Source organism: Triticum dicoccoides, chromosome 1B, assembly GCF_002162155.2.
Source record: "Triticum dicoccoides isolate Atlit2015 ecotype Zavitan chromosome 1B, WEW_v2.0, whole genome shotgun sequence".
NCBI lineage: Eukaryota > Viridiplantae > Streptophyta > Magnoliopsida > Poales > Poaceae > Triticum > Triticum dicoccoides.
The window spans coordinates 108,286,637-108,308,737 of NC_041381.1; the positions used below are offsets into that span (position 1 = coordinate 108,286,637).

At 48.3% G+C, this 22,101-nt stretch overlaps 1 protein-coding gene and 1 long non-coding RNA gene across 3 annotated transcripts; one reads left to right on the forward strand and one right to left on the reverse strand.

Moving 5' to 3' along the window:
* Window positions 1-2,107: 2,107 nt before the first annotated feature.
* Window positions 2,108-3,114, forward strand: LOC119322260 (uncharacterized protein At4g08330, chloroplastic-like). The gene is made up of 2 exons (XM_037595753.1): window positions 2,108-2,349; window positions 2,448-3,114. The coding sequence occupies exons 1-2, from the start codon at window positions 2,303-2,305 to the stop codon at window positions 2,785-2,787; spliced, it is 387 nt and encodes a 128-aa protein (XP_037451650.1). The 5' UTR covers window positions 2,108-2,302; the 3' UTR covers window positions 2,788-3,114.
* An 8,388-nt stretch (window positions 3,115-11,502) lies between these two features.
* Window positions 11,503-18,657, reverse strand: LOC119302220. 2 transcript variants are annotated; one of them, XR_005147418.1, is made up of 3 exons: window positions 18,568-18,657; window positions 18,341-18,484; window positions 11,503-11,651 (listed from the first exon to the last, which is right to left on the reverse strand). It is a non-coding gene; the product is annotated as an uncharacterized LOC119302220 (long non-coding RNA). The 2 variants fall into 2 exon arrangements; XR_005147412.1 differs by lacking the exon at window positions 11,503-11,651 and having other exon boundaries at window positions 17,778-18,484.
* Window positions 18,658-22,101: the final 3,444 nt, after the last annotated feature.

The following is a 22,101-nucleotide window of genomic DNA, read 5'->3' on the forward strand; positions in this document are numbered from 1 at the left end:
CACTGTTCATCCAAACCCCCCTGCAATGCTCACTGTTCATCCAGAGGCAGCATCGATCTGCTTCAGTTAGCAGCAGTAGCGAAGGAATCGCTCGATCGCTCGGGTTCAGTAACGCATAGCCTGCAGTGAAATCACTCGGGTTCAGTTAGGCGACGCCTCGCTCGGGTTCAGTTAGAGCCCAACGCCTCGCACACACGCGGGAACGTGTACGAGAGAAACGCGCATCGCTCGGCCCCCGACCACCCACCGTAACCGGGAACTCGCTGAAATTTTCCTCGCCCTCGCTTCTACCACGGTTTTTCCGTCATGGACGGCCCAAAGAATGTCATGCAGCTGCGTCTCCGGCCCGCCCAGGACGAAAAGCCCATTTTCTATCATGATTTTTTGTCATGGAAGTAGGAGCCCATCACATATATGATGATACCGGGTTTTGTCACAATTATCATCGTAGAAGTGTCATAAGTATGACAGAAAAAATATTCGTTCTGCCCAAAATGTTACGGATGTGTCTTTTTTTTTGTAGTGTTGAAATCTGACGTTTGGACAGCGTTTTTCAAGGGCTTGTGCACATTAATCTTGACCCAAAACCGATAGAAGTTCCCAGCAAAATCTCGTGTCATGTTTTCTGTGAACAAAACCTCTTCAACCTTTGCTGCTAAAGGTGTCACAAGATGTGCATATAAGTCTGGAACATCGTGGATCTGTATTCAGATATCCAGAGTATCAAGGTTCACCTTTGTTGGCTTGGTGATCCCCCCATAGGGGGTGATGATAACAGTGTTCCCTCTAAAATACCACGGCCCTCTTGCATCACACGTTCCTAGTCCCCAAGGAAGAATAACTTCAAAGTGTAGAGTTTACCCTCCAGATAGCGAAACTTGACTGCATGTGCCAGATCACACGTTGCACGCATGTTCTTGAAAAAGCAGAATAGGCTATAGGGTTTATCAATATGTACCCCTAGCCATAGCCGTCCATCTGGTCGTGTCCGGTGGCGCCGCCTTCTCATCAAAGACGACATCATTGAGGTCCTCTTCGTGGAGCCCCAACTCAGCCATCATGTTCTCCAGCGATGCCACACACAACTGAGTGTGCGCTAAACGGCAGTTCTAAATCGCCATATATGAAGTCTGGGAGGTCGGATATGGAGGACTCATGTCTGCGAACACGTCTGCAGACATAGAAACATTGTAGTTGGCTCAGCAAATGTTGATTGCGTACAAGGAAAAATGAGTGACTGTTTAATAAAGGTTTAAATGGATTGATATAGTCCCTTGAGTCCTAGCTTGCAAGTTAAGAAAAGCGCATATGCCTTCCGTCCGCGCCGCCGTCGGTTCGCCCCGTCGCCGGTGGCCTTAGGGCCATGGCGGCGTGGTGGATCCTAGCCCTTGCCGGTGGGAGGGTTCTATTTTTAGATTTTCTTTCGAGTTTTGTTAGGTTTTGTGTCCTGCTCGGGAAGACGAGGATGGTAGGCTCCCTGAAGATGGAATAACGTTCTCACAGTCTAGCCCCCGTCCCGGTGGCGTGTCTATCGGTGGGCATGTGAAGGTTTGTCTCCGACGGATCTATCCATGGTGGATTTGCTCGGATCTAGTCGTAGTCCGTCTATGTTGGTGTGTCTTCAGGTTTGATTCTTCCGATATACGCTACTCTTCATCGGCGGCGATTGCTTTCTACTGCGCTGGTCCTACAGGGCCTTACCACGACGACTTCCCGACTGACGAAATACAACAAGTTTTGCCCGACTCCGGCGAGGGAAGGGGATGATGGCGGCGCGCTTTCGACTCGCTTCAGTGCTTGTAGTCATCGTTAGGTGGTCTACGGATCCGTATGTAATTTTTATTATTTCTGGTGTTCGTTGTACTGTCAAGATTGAAGATGAATATAATGAAAGTTTTTCTCGCAAAAGAAAAGAAAAGAAAAGAAAGGGATTGATATATATTTTACGATGTCGTACTACAGTTTAAATTAATCTAGAAAGTAGTCACTCTAACCTCGGATCAAACAAGGGGCGTAGAGAAAACCGTCCTCACAGAGGACCGTCCAGCAAATATTTTAATAACATGGAACTCCAAAACAACAGAGGCGCTAACGGTTGCGACGTGGGCGGACATGACCAGCAGCAGCACCGCCCCCGGATGAGCATGTTCCCGACCCCTTCCGCTCGCCTGGACTGATCCGCTCCGGTGGGCGCCTCCTCCTCTCTATATACAACACGCGTACGCAGTCTCCAAGATCCACGACTCCATCGCGCAGACAACCAAACAACCTCGTACAGCCAGCACAGGCGATCGGCGCGGCCATGGAGAAGCCGCCCATCCCGAGCATCATCTCCACCGTCACCTACTGGTCCGTTGGTCTCCCTCCCTCCCTCGCCGCCGCCGCCGCCGCGACCGCGATTTAATTTTCTCTCTGGTTGACTGACCGGTGCCCGTGCATGCATGCAGCTGCGGGGCGTGCGGGTACGACCTGAGGCTGAGCTCGCTGGCGCGGGACACGGCTGGCGGCGCGAGGCGGCGGTGCGTGGGCGCGGCGGAGGTGGTGTTCGACGCCATCGACGACGCGCGATTCGGCCACCTAGAGGAGTTCCGGTGGCTGGACGTGCGCGCCTGCCTCCCCTTCTCGCGACGCACGCGCCTGCTCTGCCGCAAGTGCGGCGCCCGCCTCGGCTACGGCTACGACGACACCGCCGCCGCCGAGCGCCCGCCGCGCTACCACATCAAGATCCGGGCCCTCCAGCCCGCCCCTGATCCCTCCCCGGACGCCACGGCACCGTCCGATCCGTGATCTGAGGGTCTCGGCGTCTCGCTCGCTCTGCCTGCCGTATTCTTTGATTGCCTTGTGCAGCCAGCCGCCTCCGTCTCTTTCTCCTTTCCCTCGAATCTCCTCCAAAGTCGCTCGCTTGGACCCGAAGGAAGGAATGAAACAGACTGGTTGATTCAACTTGATTGGGATCCAGATTTGCTTTGTGATATTTCTTAAGCGGAATTATTGGTCTTGACTTGGTTGCGTTGTGGGACTGAAAGTCAAAAGTTGTGTACTGTTCAAGTCTGAACTTTCAGTGTTGATTGCGACACTGCCCGTGCATCAATCATACTTTAAGTTATTTGTACCCATGCATTCACCAAGTTGTTACCCACGCTGAAGCTTATAATTTCACTGCAGCACACGCGTACGCAGTGAGCTCATTCATAGGGGGTTTACAACTGAAGACATTAGGTTATGAGCCGTGACTATATCACCAGACACTAAATCGATGAAGAATCTCTTAGAAATCCACTTTTTTTTTAAAAAAACTAGGCAAAAGATTTGCCATTTTCATCGAATAAGAGAAGAGTTGAGAGTTGATGGCCAAGGGCCCGATTACAGGCCACTACTCTCGCGGCATAATATTTCACAAATACTTTGCGCCCGTAAGGATCCAAAGCGAGCATTCATCTTTAATCTTGGCGACTAACACTCCTACCGGGACCGTTGTATTACCGAAAACCCGCGCGTTTCGCTCCTTCCAAATCTCCCAAGAGACAAGCAACATCAACGAAACCAGGGGGCGATGCGATTGGGTCATATGCGTGGCGTTGTGTCTCCACCAAGCCTTAACAGACTCGAAAGGCGCCCAATCCGCAAGTTGAATGTCATGCAGCCCCAACCAACTTTTAAGCATGCCCCACACCCTGGCGGTGAACCTGCACTGGAAAAGGAGGTGTGCCGCCGATTCCTGAACTTGCTTGCACAACGGGCATAAGTGACAATTTGGCCACCCACGGCGTTGTAGCCTATCAGCTGTCCAAATCATGTTGTTGATGACCAACCAAGCAAAGAACTTGCACTTGGGAGGAGCCCAGTTCTTCCAGAAAATTTGGTTCATGTCCGTGTCCATCAAACCAAGGAATTGGCCACTGTAGGCCGTGGCCGCGGAGTACTTGCCGTCTTTGGAGAACTTCCACGAGATCGAATCCTCCATACCGTGGTTTAGCTGAATGTGGGAAAGCCTTTCCCAAAGGACAACAAACTGGGAGATGTGGTCAATAGAGATACCCGAAGAAATGTCCAGCTGGGAGATCCAATAACCATTATGCAAGGCCTTTTGAACCGAACACATCTTCTTTCTGGAAATATCAAGTTTTGGGGCCACATCCTTCGGCCTCAAACCATCAAGCCAGGTCGATTCCCAGAAGGATGCCCGAAGGCCATTGCCCACCATGACCTTGGTTGCCGCAGCGAAGATGTTCCAGTCGTTCTTATCACATGAGGTTCCCAAACCCACCCAAAGCTTGGCCGAGACTTGCCATTCAAACCACAGCCACCGCAACCGGAGAGTAGAGGCAAACTTTGCGAGGTGAAGCACACCTCACCCACCAAGCAGCTTTGATCTACACACCTGCTCCGAGTTTATCTTACATTTTCCACCCATGACCTTGTCACATCTAGCCCAAAGAAAGGCCCTCTGGAGAGCGTCAATCTTCTCCATAACTTCAACCGGGAGATTTAGGGTTGTCGTGTAGTAGATAGCGATTGCCGTGATAACCGACTTGACTAGCACCATCCGCCCCGGAGCAGCAATGTGCTTCCCTACCCACGGAGTAAGCTGAGTCACGATCTTGTCCTCGAGAGGTTGAAAATGAATTCTTTTCAGACGCTTGACCAACAAAGGTAAACCAAGATACTTCATCGGGAAGGTGGACTGTCGCGCCGGGAAGGAGTGGAGAATGTCCGTCAAGTCCAAGTTATCACACCGAATGGGGGCAACCAAGCTTTTGGCACAGTTTGTGATCAAACTAGAGATCTCGCCAAATTGAGCAAGGGTATCGGCAAAATATTTGACATCCTCCTTGATTGGAGATAGAAAAACAGTAGCGTCATCCGCATATAATGAGGCCCGGATGGCCAAAGTCTATCACCCAATACGGTGGAGATGCCCCTGTGTGGCAGCCTTCTCGAGGATGTGGTGGAGTGGATCAATGGCCAACACGAACAACAACGGGGAAAGGGGATCTCCTTGCCGCAGACCGCGGCCAAGCTTGAAGGGGTTGCCAGGTACGCCATTAAGTAGGACATGCGAGGAGGCCGCTAACAGCAGGGTGGAAACCCAGCCTCTGAACCAAGGTGGGAATCCATGATGATTGGGCAAGTCTAGAAGGAAATCCCATCGCACAGAGTCAAAGGCTTTTTTGATGTCGAGTTTAAAGAGAAGGGCCGGCATCTTGTTACGTTGGAAGCGTCTTGCGAGGTTGCGCACATAAGTGAAGTTGTCGTGGATACATCTTTTTTTAATGAATGCACTTTGGGCTTGTGAAACAAGATCATTCATGTGGGGGGCTAGCCGGTTGGACATCATCTTCGCAATGAACTTAGCAATGCCATGGATGAGACTGATGGGGCGGAAGTCAGCAATGTCTTCGGCGCCATCCTTCTTAGGGATAAGGGCAATATCCGCAGAATTCAACCAGTAGAAGTGAGTGGCATGTAAGCCAGAGAAGTGGTTGATGGCCATCATGATATCCTCTTTGATGGTGTCCCAACATGCCTTGAAGAAAGCCCCTATGAAACCATCTAGGCCCGACGCCTTATCGCCCGACATTGCAAAAACCGCCGTCTTTGCTTCCTCTTTGGTGAATTCATCATCGAGCTCATGTAAGTCACATGTGGGGTTAGGGAGGATTGCCGAGTTTATATCAATCAAACGTGGGGGGCCTTTTTTGGCAAAGTTCTTGAAGTGGTTGTGGGCAATACGTTCCTTTTCATCATGCGCGGTGACCCAGCCAATGTTGTGCTTGAGACGGTGAATGAAGTTTTTTCCGCCGACAGTGATTGACGTGCAGGTGGAAATAGCGGGTGTTGGCATCTCCTTCCTTGAGGTTTGTGATTCGGGGTTTTTGGCGTTTTCTAGTCTTCTCGAGCACCGCCAATCCAATGATCCTTCTTTTCAGCCTTTTACGGAGATCTCCTTCCTTGATGTTTGTGAAGTTGAACCTTGTTGTTTGCAAACAGTCTTGCTCCAAGCGCGGAGCTTCTGGCTTGTTCTTTCTAGTTCGTGGAATAGCCTCTGGAAATGTTCAACATGAGGTGAATTCTCAGCCCAAGCATCACCTACAACTTTCTGGAAACCCGACATCTTAATCCAAAAAAATTCAAAGCAGAAGGATTTGCATTTTCTTGGTCCAGGGTGACTAGCCAGCAGGAGGGGGCAGTAGTCCGAGAGCGACGAGGAGAGGGCATGGAGGATGTGGGAGCCAAATTCCAGATCCCGATCCTCATTGCAGAAGAAACTATCAAGTTTGCTCATTGTCGAATTCTGTTGCTCGTTGCTCCATGTGAACTTCCGGTTTTGCATATGAATCTCCTTAAGCTCACAGTTGTTCAAGGTGTTGCAGAAATGCACAAGGCGACTACGGTCAATGTTGGAGCGGTTCTTATCTCTGGCTCGATAAATTTGGTTAAAATCACCATTGACAAGCCATTTGGTGCCAGGGGAGGCTTCTTGGAATTTAGCTCCAGGAAAAAAGCATCCTTGTGAATGCTTCTAGTATGGCCATAAACAGTGGTCAATTTGAAAGTTGTTTCAGCGCCGCAGCCTTTGATGCTAACAATTGCGGAAAGGAAGTAAACACCAGTCTGGACATTAGCAACCGAGACAGCGTTGTCGTCCCAGAGGAGTAAAATACCTCCCCTCATACCATCCGCGGGTCTTTGAGCAAAGTTCCGCTGTCCACCAAGATAAGCAGCAATGAAGGGGTCGATGGACTGGAGCTTTGTTTCTTGGAAGCACACAAGTTGACAGGAAGAAGCAGCAATGGTTTCATGAACGGTAGCTCGACAATCTGGACAGTTGAGTCCGCGCACATTCCAGCATAAAATAGACAGATTTTGATCTAACATGATTGTACTTGACATACATCAGGGAATACATGACTCAAACAGGACACAAGTGGTCTCACCATGCCCAGCAAAGGTTGTGCACAAACAGAACAGCAAACAGGCGTACAGAACACTAGGGGTGGTGAGGATGTTGTAGCTATCATTGGAAACTAGGAAACATCGGAGATTGAATCCGAGCGATCAGACATCGCTCACAGCCGCATCGCCCGCAGCGCTACCTCCCAGTTCTGGCCCTCCTTCTCCTCTTTTGATCACCGATTCACCAGCCACTACATTCTTGGAAGCCACCTAAAAGGCTATAAACACAAATTAAATGTAAATTAATCTGTCATCTGCTGTGATCCAAGGGTTTGAGTAAAAAATGGCTTTGCTTGGGGTTCGTCCAAAGTTGGACTCAAGTAAACAAAGTGCTACTACTACATGTCCTGGTTTAATAGTCCCCTTCGTATTTTCGTCAAATTTTGATCATAGAGTTAACTAGCAAAATGTTAATGCATTTCACTAAAAATTATATTGTTGGATTCATATTTTGAACATAGTTTTCAATGATATAATTTTTGGTGATATGCATTAATATTTTTTAGTTAAATCTATGGTCAAAATTTGACACTAAATACGAAGAGGACCAATAAACCATGACGGAGATAGTACGTGGGAATGACCTGTATTTCATCTTTTTTTTTGAGAATCTCCTGTATTTCATCTAATCATGATCAACAATCACCGTGCTTTCTATCTTCATTCTTGCGTTGTGCGTTTATCTTCTCCCGAGCATCTGCACACTGTAGAGCACAGAAGCAACGGTTGGACTTAGGCTGTGTTTGGTTGAGATGCAGATTCTGTAAAAGCTGTTGTGAGCTGTGAGCTGTGAAAAAGCTGTTGTGAACTTTCAGCTGTTGAAAAGCTGGAAGCCGTTTGGTTGAAACAACTGTGAAACTGTAGATTTCACTGTGAATTGTCTGTACTGACCCTGGGTAATGAGGCAATATTTCTATGTGCAATTTGATCTTAAATAAGTGATATGTACATTGCTAGGCAATAGAACGACCACGTACGAATTCAACCATTGTACTTTCATGTTGCATATTACATATAAATAGATACTGATCCCATAATAATATTACAAAAGGCATGCACCATAGAATATATATATATATATATGGTTCACATGATGACCTCCATCAAGATAGCAACCTAGGTTGCTATCGCAAGACAAGCATCGGCTATCCTACTACGAATAGTATCCATGGTATCTTCGTTCTCCTCCCCTTCAACAGGATCTGCTTGTGTTTGTGCTACTTCGCGTCGTAGCACTGGAGGTACATACTCATCATCGGCATCACATTTATCAAAAAAATTGTCACTCAACTTGCTATCACGAATGAAGTTGTGCAATGCCATGCAAGCAATGATGATATGCTTTTGCGTCCGAGGTGAGAAACTTGGGACCCCTTTCAATATGCGCCATTTCTGCTTAAGCACCCCAAAAGCACGCTCAACAACATTGCGAAGGGACGAATGTGAAAAGTTGAACAACTCGTATTTCCCTTGAGGTGGACGGTGACGACGAAGACAAGCAAATATTCTCAGAACATATATAGTTCACAACACAAGCAAATATGATCGATATAAGCAAATAAGGTTCACAACATAAAAAAATAAGGTTCACAACTTAAGCAAATAGGGTTCTACAATGGAAGGAAATGTACTTCTACAACATGGGAAAATATGGTTCACAACACGTGCTTCAATATCTCCTTCTCATGCTCCCTCTCCAGAAAATCAAACCTTCCTTCTTTTGTTTCAAGAACATTGAAGATTTCCCTAAACTCAGGCTTCACTATAAGAGTGAGGGTTGTGTGCATGAGAGCAGTTTTTTCTTTGGCACCACAATCTTTCACCAACTTCATGACCTCCGAAATTGTAGGGACAAGGTTGGTTGCATGAGGAGCTGATGATGCTTCAACACTAGAGGTTATCTTCTCCACTCCACTTTCTATCTTCTCGCATGTCTGCTTGTACAATCGTAGGAAAGGACTCTTCTCTTCCTTCTCCTCATTTTTGATTGAAGGTTGCTTGCGCTTCTTGGTTGTTTTTGGTTTCTTCAAAGATGCCAACTTCATTTCATCACTAGCATCGGGTTTCTCCAAAAGAACCGCATTATCATCACTTGATTCTTCAGATGATATATCTCCAGCACAAGAAGCATCGGGTTTCTCCAAATTAGGTAATGCTACACGTACCGCAACATGTTCATCCCACCATTCTTGAGAGCAAACAACAGTTCTGTTTGCATCATCCCATCCAAGCCTGGTTGCTTCATTTTTCAACTCCATGAATAAAGTATAGTCACTTTTTATTGCATCCCATTTGTTCTTGAATTTATCATTGGGATACTTCTTTCCCGTTCTTGCTTCCCATTTCTCTCAAACATTCTTCCAACCCTTCTTATTTAAATAACTTATGGGCCTATTCCCATTTTCAACCTCTTCTCTGAATATATCTATGAGTTTCTTCAGATGTGCATCATCCCACACCGCTTTTTCAGTCATTTTTCAATCAAGCAAAATAATTACATAGCAATAGATCAATATATATGTTCTAGGAAGGAATTGTGCAGCAATACTATCATACAATGAACTAAACAGTACACAATCATCCAATGTACAGGAACATACAACAATGTTCAACTGCAGCAATACTAGCAAAAAATCGCCACAATCATCCATTTCATCACTAACAGAAATACTTTTGATATAGGGAGCAGCTACTTCAATCGCCACAATCTCAATCGCTGCAACAGCACGCGTACAGGAGACGGGAGGGGAATGGGGAGTGGGGGAAAGGGAGCAGCTACCTTCAAGACTGGAGGGAAGAGGTCGCGGTGGGGATGCCGGAGGCGTCGCCGGCGGCAGCGCGCGCGGCGGTGGAGGGCGGTGGCCTTGCTGGTTCCCGCGCGACTTGGAGAGGCGGGGAGGCAGAAGAAGAGCAGCGGAGGAGGGAGGAGGTCGAGGCGGGGAGGCGGAGGCGGAGGCGGCGCCGACAGCTTGGCAAGCGGCGGCGGAGGGGCGGCGGCGGCGCTGGCGGCGGCTAGGAACCCTAGCTGCCGCTGGTGTCGATGGGGATCGAGCAGAGGAGCTGGTCTCGAAGAGGCGTCCTCTCGTGGGCTGCCCTTGACCAGCCCGAACCGTTTTCCACTTCGGAGTGGCAACGGTGGGTAAATACATGCCAACTAGCAGGGGACAGCTAAAAATACCAGTCCGAAGTTGGGGTAACGCCCGCTTCGAAATTACACTACGAAAATCTGGTAGCTTTTACAACTTCTGCTTCTAGTTTTCACCCTTTGGTTAGCTTCTAGCTTTGAAAAGCTAGAAGTTGGCTGAAAAAGCTCAACCAAACACAGCCTTAGCTTTGTTTTTAGAAATGGATGCCACCAACCAACACCCAGACCCCTAAGAAACAGTGGTGGTCTGGTAGAGGCCTGGAGGGTCAGAGGAGAGGCAAAGAGGGGACAACCATAAGCATTGTTATACGTTAGTTACTGTATCTTTTTTGGAAATGATAAATCCAGAATGTTCATATTTTGACTATGGCAAACGCGACGTTTTTATGGCAATTTTAGTTGACATGAGGATGGCAATTTTTGTTTACAAGCACGGCAATTATCTGGCAAAAAAATAAACCGAGGGCAAATTGTGCCATGCTTGCCAACTAAACTTGCCATGGTCGCCACAAAAACGTTCGTTTTGCCTTGGCCAAATCTCGAACATTCAGAACTTATCAGTGTCCTTTTTCTTTTCTTTTTTTGAGGGGAGGGGGGGTGTTACTGTGCAACAGTACTGTGTAAAAGATGTCACTAACGTTTGCTCAACGGTCTCTGTCAGATATAATTTTTTTTTGACAGTGCACCCTCTGACCCTCATGCACCTAACAGCCTTGCATGCTAGATCTGCAACTTACATGTTTTACCAATGCAAACCTGAGCTCCAGTTATGAGCTTGCATCAAGGTGATGTGAGCAAAACTGAAATTAAACTGGTCGGTTTTCTAAACGGAATGGAAGTTTGCCCCACTGAATTCTAAAGTAACAATATTGTTTACCCCACTGAATCCTAATGCAAGCCTACAGTAAAATGGTTGATGGAACTTCCCGCGAATTTCTAAGCTAAATAGAGTAACTATTTGTCTTTTGGTTCAGAAGGTAGACAAACCCCAAATTCTTGTAAGGGAACTGAGAAAGTATGTAGAGCCAATGCCAGCAAAATACTACTACGTCTGTAAACAAATATAAGATGTTTTAGGTCACTGAAGTAGTGGCCTAAAATGTATTATACTCCCTCCGTTCGAAATTACTCGTTCAAGAAATGAATGTATCTAGATGTATTTTAGTTGTAGATATATCCATTTTTATTCATTTTTGTGACAAGTAATTCCGAACGGAGGGAGTATTAGTTTACAGACGGAATAGAAAACAACCAAACACTTGCAGCAACAGGCTATTATCAACAAAATATAAATAGATCTGTCACTGCTGGTGATCCGACAGTTTGTGAGTATTAAAAAACAGCTTGCCTGGGGTTTGTCCGAAGTAGGATTGAAGTAAACAAAGTACATGGGAGTGACTGAATGGAACCTTGGCTAACAGTAGAATCTGAGCCAAGCTGCCTAGCTCCTGTATTTCATCTCATCGTGATCGTGATCCCTGATCATCACCGTGCTTCGTGTCTTGATTTCTGTGTAGCGCGTTTATCTTCTCCCGAGACACCCTGCGCACTGGAGTGAGCAGAAGCAGCACTTAGAGAGAGCTTTGCCTTCGGAAATAGATGTCACCCATAATGAAGACAATGGTGCAGGCAGGCTCTCGATTCTGTAGAGCAGCTGTGGAGTCACAATGCCAAGTGGATGAACAAAAAAAAAGGCAGCCGAAATGGATGCCACCAAGACACCAATAACCCTAACCATCTTCTCCAACATTAGCAAGCAGAAACAGTGGTGGAGGGGTGAAGGAGAGGCAGAGAGGGGAAGCACAGGCATTGCATGCCTTTATGCGAGTTACTGTGTGGGGTTTGGCATTTAGTGGTACAAATTACTACTGTGCAGTAGTAATGTGTAAAGATGGTGCTCTGTCAAAAAATAGTTTTGGAGCTCGGGCGACAGGGAGCTCGGTATCCCTACCATCCAGCCTCCTCATTATCCAGACTTCTGCTATATTGGCAGGCTGTATATGGATGTATTTAACCCAATTAGCAAAGTGCATGGACCCACATCACCGCCCAGAACTCTGGAAAGGTGGCTCATATCCCTGACATATTACTCCCTCCGTTCCTAAATATAAGTCTTTGTAGAGATTTTACTATAAACCACATACGAATGTATATAGATGCATTTTGGATGTAGATTCATTCATTTTGTTCCGTATGTAGTCCATAGTGAAATCTCTACAATGACTTACATTTAGGAACGGAGAAAGTATTTAATAGCTACAGATCAACAACCATGACCAAGAAATGTGCCGTGCCACAAAAATTACCAGATGCGTTGAGATGTTGTTTATTAAGGCTGCAATTAAAATTGCCAGTGGCATTTGGACAGCACAAACTAGCAGAATAAACAAAATTAGCAGAGTTCGACATTTCTCATGCACAACTTATTTGGCCATTACAAAAATTATTTTGCACAAAGACACATGACTTGCACAGGAAGAAGTCCAGTTTCAAAAATGATTGTCACTAGATAATCTTATGCATAGATAGTTTGCACTTTAGATGAACAGATCATGATTTTGAAAGAAAAAATGATTGGTTATAATATCTTTCTAGGGAGGAGGATTTACAAGAAAAAATCAGGCAAGAACCATGGAGATAGCTTCGTCCAGAATACTGAACCAAAAAGTTAAATTCAAAAACAAGATACAAAGATTCAAGTGTCAGATCTCATGGCCACAATAATAGAGGTTAAATGCACTCGTGCACAATCCGTAGTAGACACATTGCAAGCATGAAACTAGTATGAACATATCAACCGTTATGCACATCATTCTGAACAAAGAAGTTAAATTCAAAACCAGTATGAGGATTTAATTCACAGCCACATAATACCATTCAGATTTCTGGATACAAGTATGAAACATGCAAATATGGATTCTGCAACTCTGTATTACATTCCTCCACAAAAAGAACAATTCAAGTTCAGTATGTTTAATTCACACAGAAAAATATACAAGAAAACTACAAGAAACCTTTGATCCATGAAAACCATCAATGTTTTCCTCCTATCCTGGCGGCTGGAACCCTAGCCGCCGCCAGGAGAGCCCAATCTTCCAGCACCGTCCTCCAGCGGCTCCTCTCCACCGGCGACCTCGGTCGTCGGTGGTGAGGGGGTCGCCGGATCCACGTGTGTGGATCATTTTTACTCCCTCGTAGTCTAGATTTTTAGGCTATTTCATTGTCTTTGTTTCGGCGGCGACGATTACAGCCTGAATAAAGATTCTTCGGATCCTTCGTTGACAAGGCCATCGGTCCTATGGTTGGGGATGGATTTGAAAACCAGTCTGTTCAAGCAAGGATGGTGTGGCGGCGGCGGCATCCTCTTGGTGGACCTGTGTCCTCGGGCTCTGCCGTTGCGACGGCTTTTGCTCCAGCGTCAGCGCAGAGCTTGGGAGGTAGTCCAGGAGCGGATGCAGATTGTGGTCTGCATCGACGACATCTGGAAGACAGAACATGTGCTGGGTTCGTGGTTCATGGATGGCAGGTATGGTTTCCTTCTGCGACGTCTTAGTCGCGGTGGGGTGCCAGATCTGTAGTTCGATGGCATGTCCGGGGTGTTGCATCGGCCTGATTCGATCAACGGTAAGGGCTTCACTTTTGATGAGCCACCTTGGAGGTCTGCAAAGCTGCATATCAGCGATGGAGCCGCGTCAAGCTCGAGTGAGGAGGTGATCCATCATTCTTTTCTTCGGTGGTTGCTGTCGTGGTGCCCGAGACAGGTGAAGGGCGTTGGTGTCAAGCTCAGAGATGTTCTGCTATCTTTACAGTTTTGTCATGTCGGTCATTACGTGACTTGTACTTTAATCTTTATGATATAAATGAGACACGTATTACCATGCAAAAAAATGAAAACCATCAATCAATTGTTCTATTTGATAGTACAAAAGGCAAAAGAACTCATGAATAGAAACCAACAACATATAACTGATATGGGGATTCAAGATTGGAAAAGAACCAGGCCAAATTAGCAACAGTACAGCCTGGATTTGAACGAAGACCACCTCGCCGAGAGACGAGAGCTGCAGGTAGTGGTGGATCGCTGCAACCGACGGCCATGTCTTCACTTCTCCATTGGTGAAGTGGTTCTTTCCACAGGTCAACATAAGTTTATCCACAAGTTAAACTACTAATAAGAATTTGCTAATACTGATTGGTTGTCTCTCAAACTTACATTTGTTCAGCACAAATCTTTACCATGCTCTATTCCCACTACATTCAAAATCCCTCACCCCCATTATATGCACAATCCAGACAAGTCTGAATCGATTAAACACAACTACCAGCACAATTAACAATATTTAGGTTTTGGCCAGAAGTAGTCGAACCGGACATGTACCTGAAGCAGTCTTTAGCCAAATTAACAAAAAAAAAAATCCTTTCCGTTGAGAACTACATCAGATTGGCCAAAAAGTTTTGGTTCATTATAACATAAATCATTGAACAAATAACCCAATGATCTCTTGTGACAAGAAATAATCAAATGTTGATTTTTAGTGTGCATTTTTTCCATTTAATTTTTTAGGGTACATTATTTTCATCAACAATTCTCGCAAAAAAGAATGCTTAATTTCACACAAAGAACTGTTTCAAAATCTGGGCACATGAAAGATCAAGGTTCATGAATGGATAAGCACATGTGCCACACTCCAATGAACTTAATGAACCAAAGAAGCATAAACAAAAAAGAAATCACTACTTGCATGGAGAATCAGTATAGTTTCCTTTCTGTCAGTCTTGGAAAAATTGCAACAGAGAAATCAGGAGAACTCTGTCCTCCACAAAAAAATTGAGTTCCACAATCAATCAATTGAGTTCAGTATATTTTACTTTACGCAGAGAAAAAACATAGAGAATTACTAGAAACCTGTGATCCATGAAAACAATCAATCAATTGGTTTTATTTGCTAGTACAAAAGGCAAAGGATCCATAGATAGAAATCAACTACGTCTAACTGATATGGGAATTGAAGATTAGAAAAGAACCATGCCTAATTAGCAACAGTACAACCTGAATCTGGATAATGACTACCTCACCGAGAGATGGCAGCTGCAGATAATGGTGGATTGCTGCAGCCGGCGGCGATGCCATCAATTCTCCACCGACTCCTCATGCGAGATATGCAACAGATGTCACGGGCGCCCTCAGATCTGGCCGGGAGCACCTCCCATCTTCTCCATGTTACCACCTATCGAGAGATCTGCACCTTGCCGTCGCACGTCAGAGCTACACCGCACGAGAACGTCACCTCGTCGTCGTCGTCATCGCCGTCCGCGTCGGTAGGCACCTCGTGGGCAGAGACGGGGGAGAGGGGCGGCGGCGGCGACAGGAATGAGCAAGTTAGAAGGCACCTCCGTAGATGAGTGTGGACGTTCTGGACGCAGTGGCTAGACCTGGCCATCCTTTGGGCCGGGCCGGGCTTCGGGCCGGGCCTGACCAAGCCCGAGGTAGAAAACTCAGGCCCGAGCCCGGCCCGGCCCGGCCGTCGGGCCTAGTTTTCAGGCCCGAGCCCGACCCATCACAGCAAAAAACACGTCGGGCCTCGGGCCGGGCCTCTTCAGTAAATGGCATAAACAGCGGGCCTAGGCCCGGCCCGACCTAGTCTTCGGGCTCAAAACCTAGGCCCAGGCCCGGCCCGGGAGCAGCGTCGGGCCAGGTCGGGCCGGGCTGTCCGGGCCGGGCGGCCCATGGCCAGGACTAGCAGCGGCATCTGCGCGTAGCGAAAATGCTAAACCTACGAAAGACTATACGTAAGGTTACGAAACTTTCCAAACTAATCTAAACACCCCCGATTTTTAGGGGGTGGGCCCCTCACTCCCCTAAACACCAATGCTATTGTTCCACGTTGGCTATGCGTAAACTTAAGTAGCACCTTTACGTAAGTGTAGCATTGCTCATGCGCGCAGATATCTGGCCGCAGGCTGCGTCAAGATGATGTGCGCATTAATAATCGGGGAATGACAAAGGGAAGCATACATCGTCATATATAAAGGAATATTGTGGCCGCGCTGCCTATGTAGGGCTCGTTCCGTGCGGTACGTGTATGACTTAAGCACCAGGCATGCAATACCGTACTGTTTTTACCACGTGGGCCCAATTTGGATTTCTAGATGTGTGTGATGTGTTGGATCTAAACGCCAACGCTGAGTTTTCCTCTCGTCCCTGGCGGCTGGAACCCTAGCCGCCGCCAGGGGAGGCCGGTCTTCCAACGCCGCTCTCCGGCGGCTTCCCTCCGCCGGCGACCTCGGTCGTTGGTGGCGAGGGGGGTCGCCGGATCCACGTGTGTGGATCGTTTTTACTCTTTCGTAGTCTAGGTTTTTAGGTTGTTCGTCGTCTTTGCTTCGGCGGTGACGATGATAACGCTGAATAAAGATTTTTCGGATCCTTTCCTAACGAGGCCATCGGTCCTATTGTTGGGGATGGATTTGGAAACCAGTCTGTTCAAGCAAGGATGGTGTGGCGGCGATGGCATCCTCGTGGTGGACCTGTGTCCTCGAGCTCCGCCGTTGCGACGGCGTTTGCTCCAGCGTCGGCGCGGAGCTTGGGAGGTAGTCCAAGAGCAGATGCAGATTGTGGTCTACATCGACGACATCTGGAAGACGGAGCATGTGCTGGCTCGTGGTTCGTGGATGGCAGATATGGTTTCCTCCTTCGGCATTTTAGTCGTGGTGGGATGCTAGATCTGGAGTTGGATGGCGTGTCCGGGGTGTTGCCCCGGTCTGATTCGTTCAACGGTAAGGGCTTAACTTTTGGTGAGCCACCTTGGAGGTCCGCAAAGCTGCATATCACCGATGGAGCCGCGTCGAGCTCGGGTGAGAAGGTGATTTGTCATTCTTTTCTTCGGTGGCTACTGTGATGGTGCCGGAGGCAGGTGACGTGCGTTGGTGTCAAGCTCAAAGATGTTCTGCTATCTTTTCAGTTTTGTCATGTCGGTCTTTACGTGACTTGTACTTTGTTCTTTATGATATGAATGAGACACGTATTACCATATAAAAAAAAAGATGTGTGTGATGTGCTTCAGGCTGGACGTGGCGAGCGGGCTTTTGGCCCGGCTCGCGGCCCGCGAAGGACCGGACCGAACGGTCCTGGCCCGGTAAAATACTTGGTCGGTCCGAGCTCAAGAATCAGGCCCGAGAAATCTTCGGTCCGGTCCTGTTTTTGACCGAGCCGACCGAGCAGACCGACAATCCCAGCGGCGACCTGCGCGAAAGGAGTAGTGGAGGAGCAGTGTAGGGAGCGCTGCACCTTTCCGCCGTCGTCGACCGTCGCCGTCTTCACCTGCCCGTAGTAGACTGCCTCCTCTACGTCTGGCCGCCGTCGATCATGCCAGTTTACAACTGCTGTCGAAGTTTCACAAAATACAGTTTCGTCAGATGTAGCAGTAAGCTGTTAGAATTCAGTTTCGTCAGACAATACAGTTTTCTTCAGTTTCGTCAGAAAATACAGTTTTCTTGGAAGAGCAACCATGGCAGCCGTTTCAGCACAGCACGAACGTAACGCAAGCCACCATCTGGGAGCAACAATCGATCGGTCGTGATTTTTTGATCGTGGGAGAAAAGCTCAACCGTGATTTTCGCATCCAACTAATCAGGCAAGTATTTTTGAAAGGCAAAGAGTAGATGTAATAGCGCCCAGTTCCTATAATCATGGGCCATCACCCCACGTTGCAGTTTCCTTTTTTATGCAGTCGAGATGGAAACAAAAAATACGACGGAATCACGATTTGATCCGAAACTCATGGCGCCATTTGAGGAAGAACTCGACGTCAGGTTTGATCCTCTAATCACGGCAAGGCCCATAAACAGAAAATCTTGGCCGCATACTCGTTCTACATTACTTGCATGCAAAAGGGAAAACTGCTAATGAACAAATATCTGCAGGTTCGTGGGTAACAGGCGCGCCGCCCAGCGCACACCTCGCCCACCTTGCCGCCGGCGCTCTCGCATGAAGCCCACCTTGTCACAGCACCAGCGCACGTCGCACACCTCGCCGCTGCACCCGTGCAAGTCGCCGCCGGTGGTCGTTGGCCGGTCCGCTCGGTCCGGCCCGGGCTTGGCCGCTGCCGGTCCGGTCCCAGAAATCAGGACCGTCGTGATGCTCAGTCCGGTCCGGTCCGGACCACCGGCGGCCGGTCCAAACGACGGCTCGGACCGGGACCGGACCGGCCCGGACCGTGTCCACCCTGAGATGTGCCGGACCTGCTTGATGATCCCGTCTGGATTGCTGGTTCTCCGTGCTGCATTCTCTTTCTGTTCATGATGACCGGAGTTGATTCAAAGCATGTGTCTTGCTGGTTGCCCCGTTCTTGATGAACTTCTCCGCCCATTGATTTGATTCAAAGCCTGTCCGTCGACATGTGCCGTGGGGTTAGGCAAAGTGTGGGGAGGTAGTGAGAGCGTGGCAAGAGATGTCATCGAGATCTTACCTTGCTGTGCGCCAGAGCCTGCCTGCGGCGTCGCCGGGAGAGATCGGGAAACCTTCGATGTGGTTTGCAATGGAGCTTGTTTCATCTACAGCGTTGTGGGGGGTGTACTGCATTAAATATGTGCGCAGCTAGACGGGTGGGGTGGTTGGCGTTAACACATCCGCGTGTGAAAGCTCCAGTGCATGGCCAATTGTATGGACGCCAGTGCACGGCTAGCTCTGCACGCGTCGGTGATTGAAGCATGCGTTAGAGCATACTGTCAGCCTGGAGCTTGTCCTTGTTTGAGTCAGAGTGTGTCTCTAAATACGCATATATGTTGCGGCATGAAGTCCACTGCCAACATATAATCTGAGTAGCACGTTAACTTGTGTGAATCGTGAAGGTCCTCTCGCCGTAGATGCCGCGAGTGCAGATGCCGCTACGTCAAGACCTGCGTTTCTCCTCCGTAGATGGGCCAAGGCACACACGACTCGATCCATGCTGATCTCCAGTGACCAGCGTAGAAGGGCCAAGGACTATTGTATTCGGTTGCGTATTCGAAAGAAAAAGGTTTTTCGCTCAGATTCCAAGACGGCACGAAGGATCGAGATAGCGAGCTCGCTGTCGCTGGAGCGCTAAAACGCCACACTCGTGCTCTCTGGGTTATAATAGCCATACACAAATACTTCCACCATTTGCTCATAGCCATAGGTTCCTTTCAGATACAAAAGATTTTGACAGCGCACCCTCATGCACCTAACAACCATGCATGCCAGAACCTATTGCGTTCCAATAATGATTAGATATACCAAAAAGCTTGTATCAATGACCCGCAAAAGAAACAAAAAACTTGTATCAATGTGACTGGTCGATTTTCAAAACGGAACGGAAATTTACCCTGCTGAATTCTGCAGTAACAATGCTGTTGCAGCTTGATCGTTTTTTCCAGAAAACCACAAATGCAAGCCTGGAAAACAATGTTGGACCAAATCTCCCACGTCAGTCTTGAAAGTTGAAACCTGCGTGAAGTCAGATTGAATTGATAAGGAACTAAACGCTCAATTGCATAGTGGTTAGCAATGAAGAAATAAGTAAACAGACAGTAACAACTGTTTTAGTCTTTCAATTCAGAATGTATACAACCCCCAATTTCATGCAAGGAAACTAAGAAAGTACAGAGATCCAATGCCAATAAAATACTAATGCACAGACTGGTTGATTGGGATCCGATCTTCATTTCTGATACTTTTAAGCAGAATTTTTGGCCTTGACTTGGTCGTGTTGTGGAACTAAAAGTCAAAGTTGCCTACTGTTCCAGTCTTCTGAACTTACAATGCTGGTGGCGACACTGATTCTATGTTTGGTTGCGAGTGAGAGAACTTCCCGAGTACAAAAAGCACGGGTGCAATTTCCTTGACACATTGGAATCCACGGGGTATAATCCCATCACCATTTGGTGCCTCAGGTGTTAGTGCCCCTGACGAGCAGGACCCACTGGACAGCCACCACACCAACACAACAGCTGCCCAGCGGCCCACACAAGTCAAGCGGCCCAGCCAACGCACCCATGGGCCGGAGTGGGTCAACTGAACCCGCCCGCACGGCTAGTTCTAGGAGGGGCGCACGAGGCCATAGACATCCAGTGGATCAAGGACGAACCGGTGGCTACCTACTTTCCCCTTCCATGAACCCTAGTTCTTCCTCTGTTCTTCTTCCCATTCGAGAGTCACGCTCCTGTAATCGATCTTGTACTAGCTAGTACCTCAGAGAGCAACAATAGATCGATCTTCCTACTCTGTAGCTAACATCTGGTATCGGAGACCAACCACCACCCATCTCCGTTCCGCTCTGGCAAATCTCATCGAGACAAGAGGCTTGCGGCACGCGCGCGAAGCCATGGATCTGAGCGTCTCCGCCTTCTTCACCCGTTTTGAAACTAAGATCGAGGCCGCCATCGACGGCCTGACCAAGGCCCAACTATCTACGGCGACGAAGATTGACGATCTGCTCTCCTGGCGTCCCGATCTCGAGCGCCAAGTCGCGGATCTGGGCGACGCGGTCACCGCACTGCAACGTGCGCAAGCGCCTCCACTAGCCCGACCTGACGCGGATCCGGTGCCGAAGGGTGCTGACGCGGTGATTCATCCCCAACGGCCTGATGGCCACGGCGAATTCCAGATCAAACGGGGGCCATCGGCGGCGTCCCTTACGCCGCCGCCGCCGCTCCCGGCTAATGGTACGACCATGATTCCCATCTCTCCAGTTTTGCTGTCCCCATTCTCGCATGCCAGCCAGATGCTCATTGGTCTTGGCCAAGCGTACCCCTCCATTTCCTTCCCACAGTTCTCGGGCGAGAATCCTAACCTATGGAAAACCCTCTGTGAGCAGTATTTTTCCATGTTTGGAATTGTGCCTTCATTTTGGGTTCCTATGGCATCTCTGAATTTCTCCGGGCTAGCAGCAATATGGCTGCAGTCCATCCAGCGCCGTCTAGGTTAGTTCGATTGGGACTCATTCACAGTGTTGCTCTGCACGTGATTCGGCCGTGATCGTCATCAAACTCTCATTTGCCAGTTCTATGTTGTTCGCCAAACCACCACTGTGGCAGATTATATTGAGAGATTCGAGTCTATCATCAATCATTTGAATTCATACTCTGAAACAATTCATCCTTACTACTTTCTCACACATTTTGTCGAGGGCCTAAGGAAGGACATCAGGGCGGTCGTTATGGTGCAACGACCCCTTGATCTGGACACGGTGTGTGCGCTCACGCGACTCTAGGAGGAGGTAGCGGATGGAGCTCGGGGACACCCACCACGACCACCCGACGCGCCTCGAAGGTTTTGGGGAACGTAGTAATTTCAAAAAAATTCCTACGCACACGCAAGATCATGGTGATGCATAGCAATGAGAGGGGAGAGTGTTGTCCACGTACCCTCGTAAATCGTAAGCAGAAGCGTTATGACAACGCGGTTGATGTAGTCGTACGTCTTCACGGTCGACCGATCCAAGTACTGAACGTACGACACCTCCACGATCTGCACATGTTCAGCTCGGTGACATCCCACGAACTCACGATCCAGTAGAGCTTCGAGGGAGAGTTCCGTCAGCACGACGGTGTGATGACGGTGTTGATGAAGTTACCGATGCAGGGCTTCGCCTAAGCAATGCTATGATATGACCGAGGTGGATTATGGTGGAGGGGGGCACCGCACACGGCTAAAGATCAATGATCAACTTGTGTCTCTTGGGTTGCCCCCTGCCCCCGTATATAAAGGAGCTAGAGGGAAGGTGGCTGGCCAGGAGGAGGGCGCGCTAAGGGGGGAGTCCTACTCCCACCGGGAGTAGGACTCCTCCTTTCCTATAGTAGGAGTAGGAGAAGGGGGGAGGAGGAGAGAGGAGGGAAGGAAAGGCCCCCCCCCCTCCTTGTCCAATTCGGACTAGAGGGGGAGGGGGTGCGCGGCCCTGCCTTGGCCGCCCCTCTGTTGGGGAACGTTGCAGAAAATTAAATTTTTTCCTACGGTTTCACCAAGATCCATATATGAGTTCATC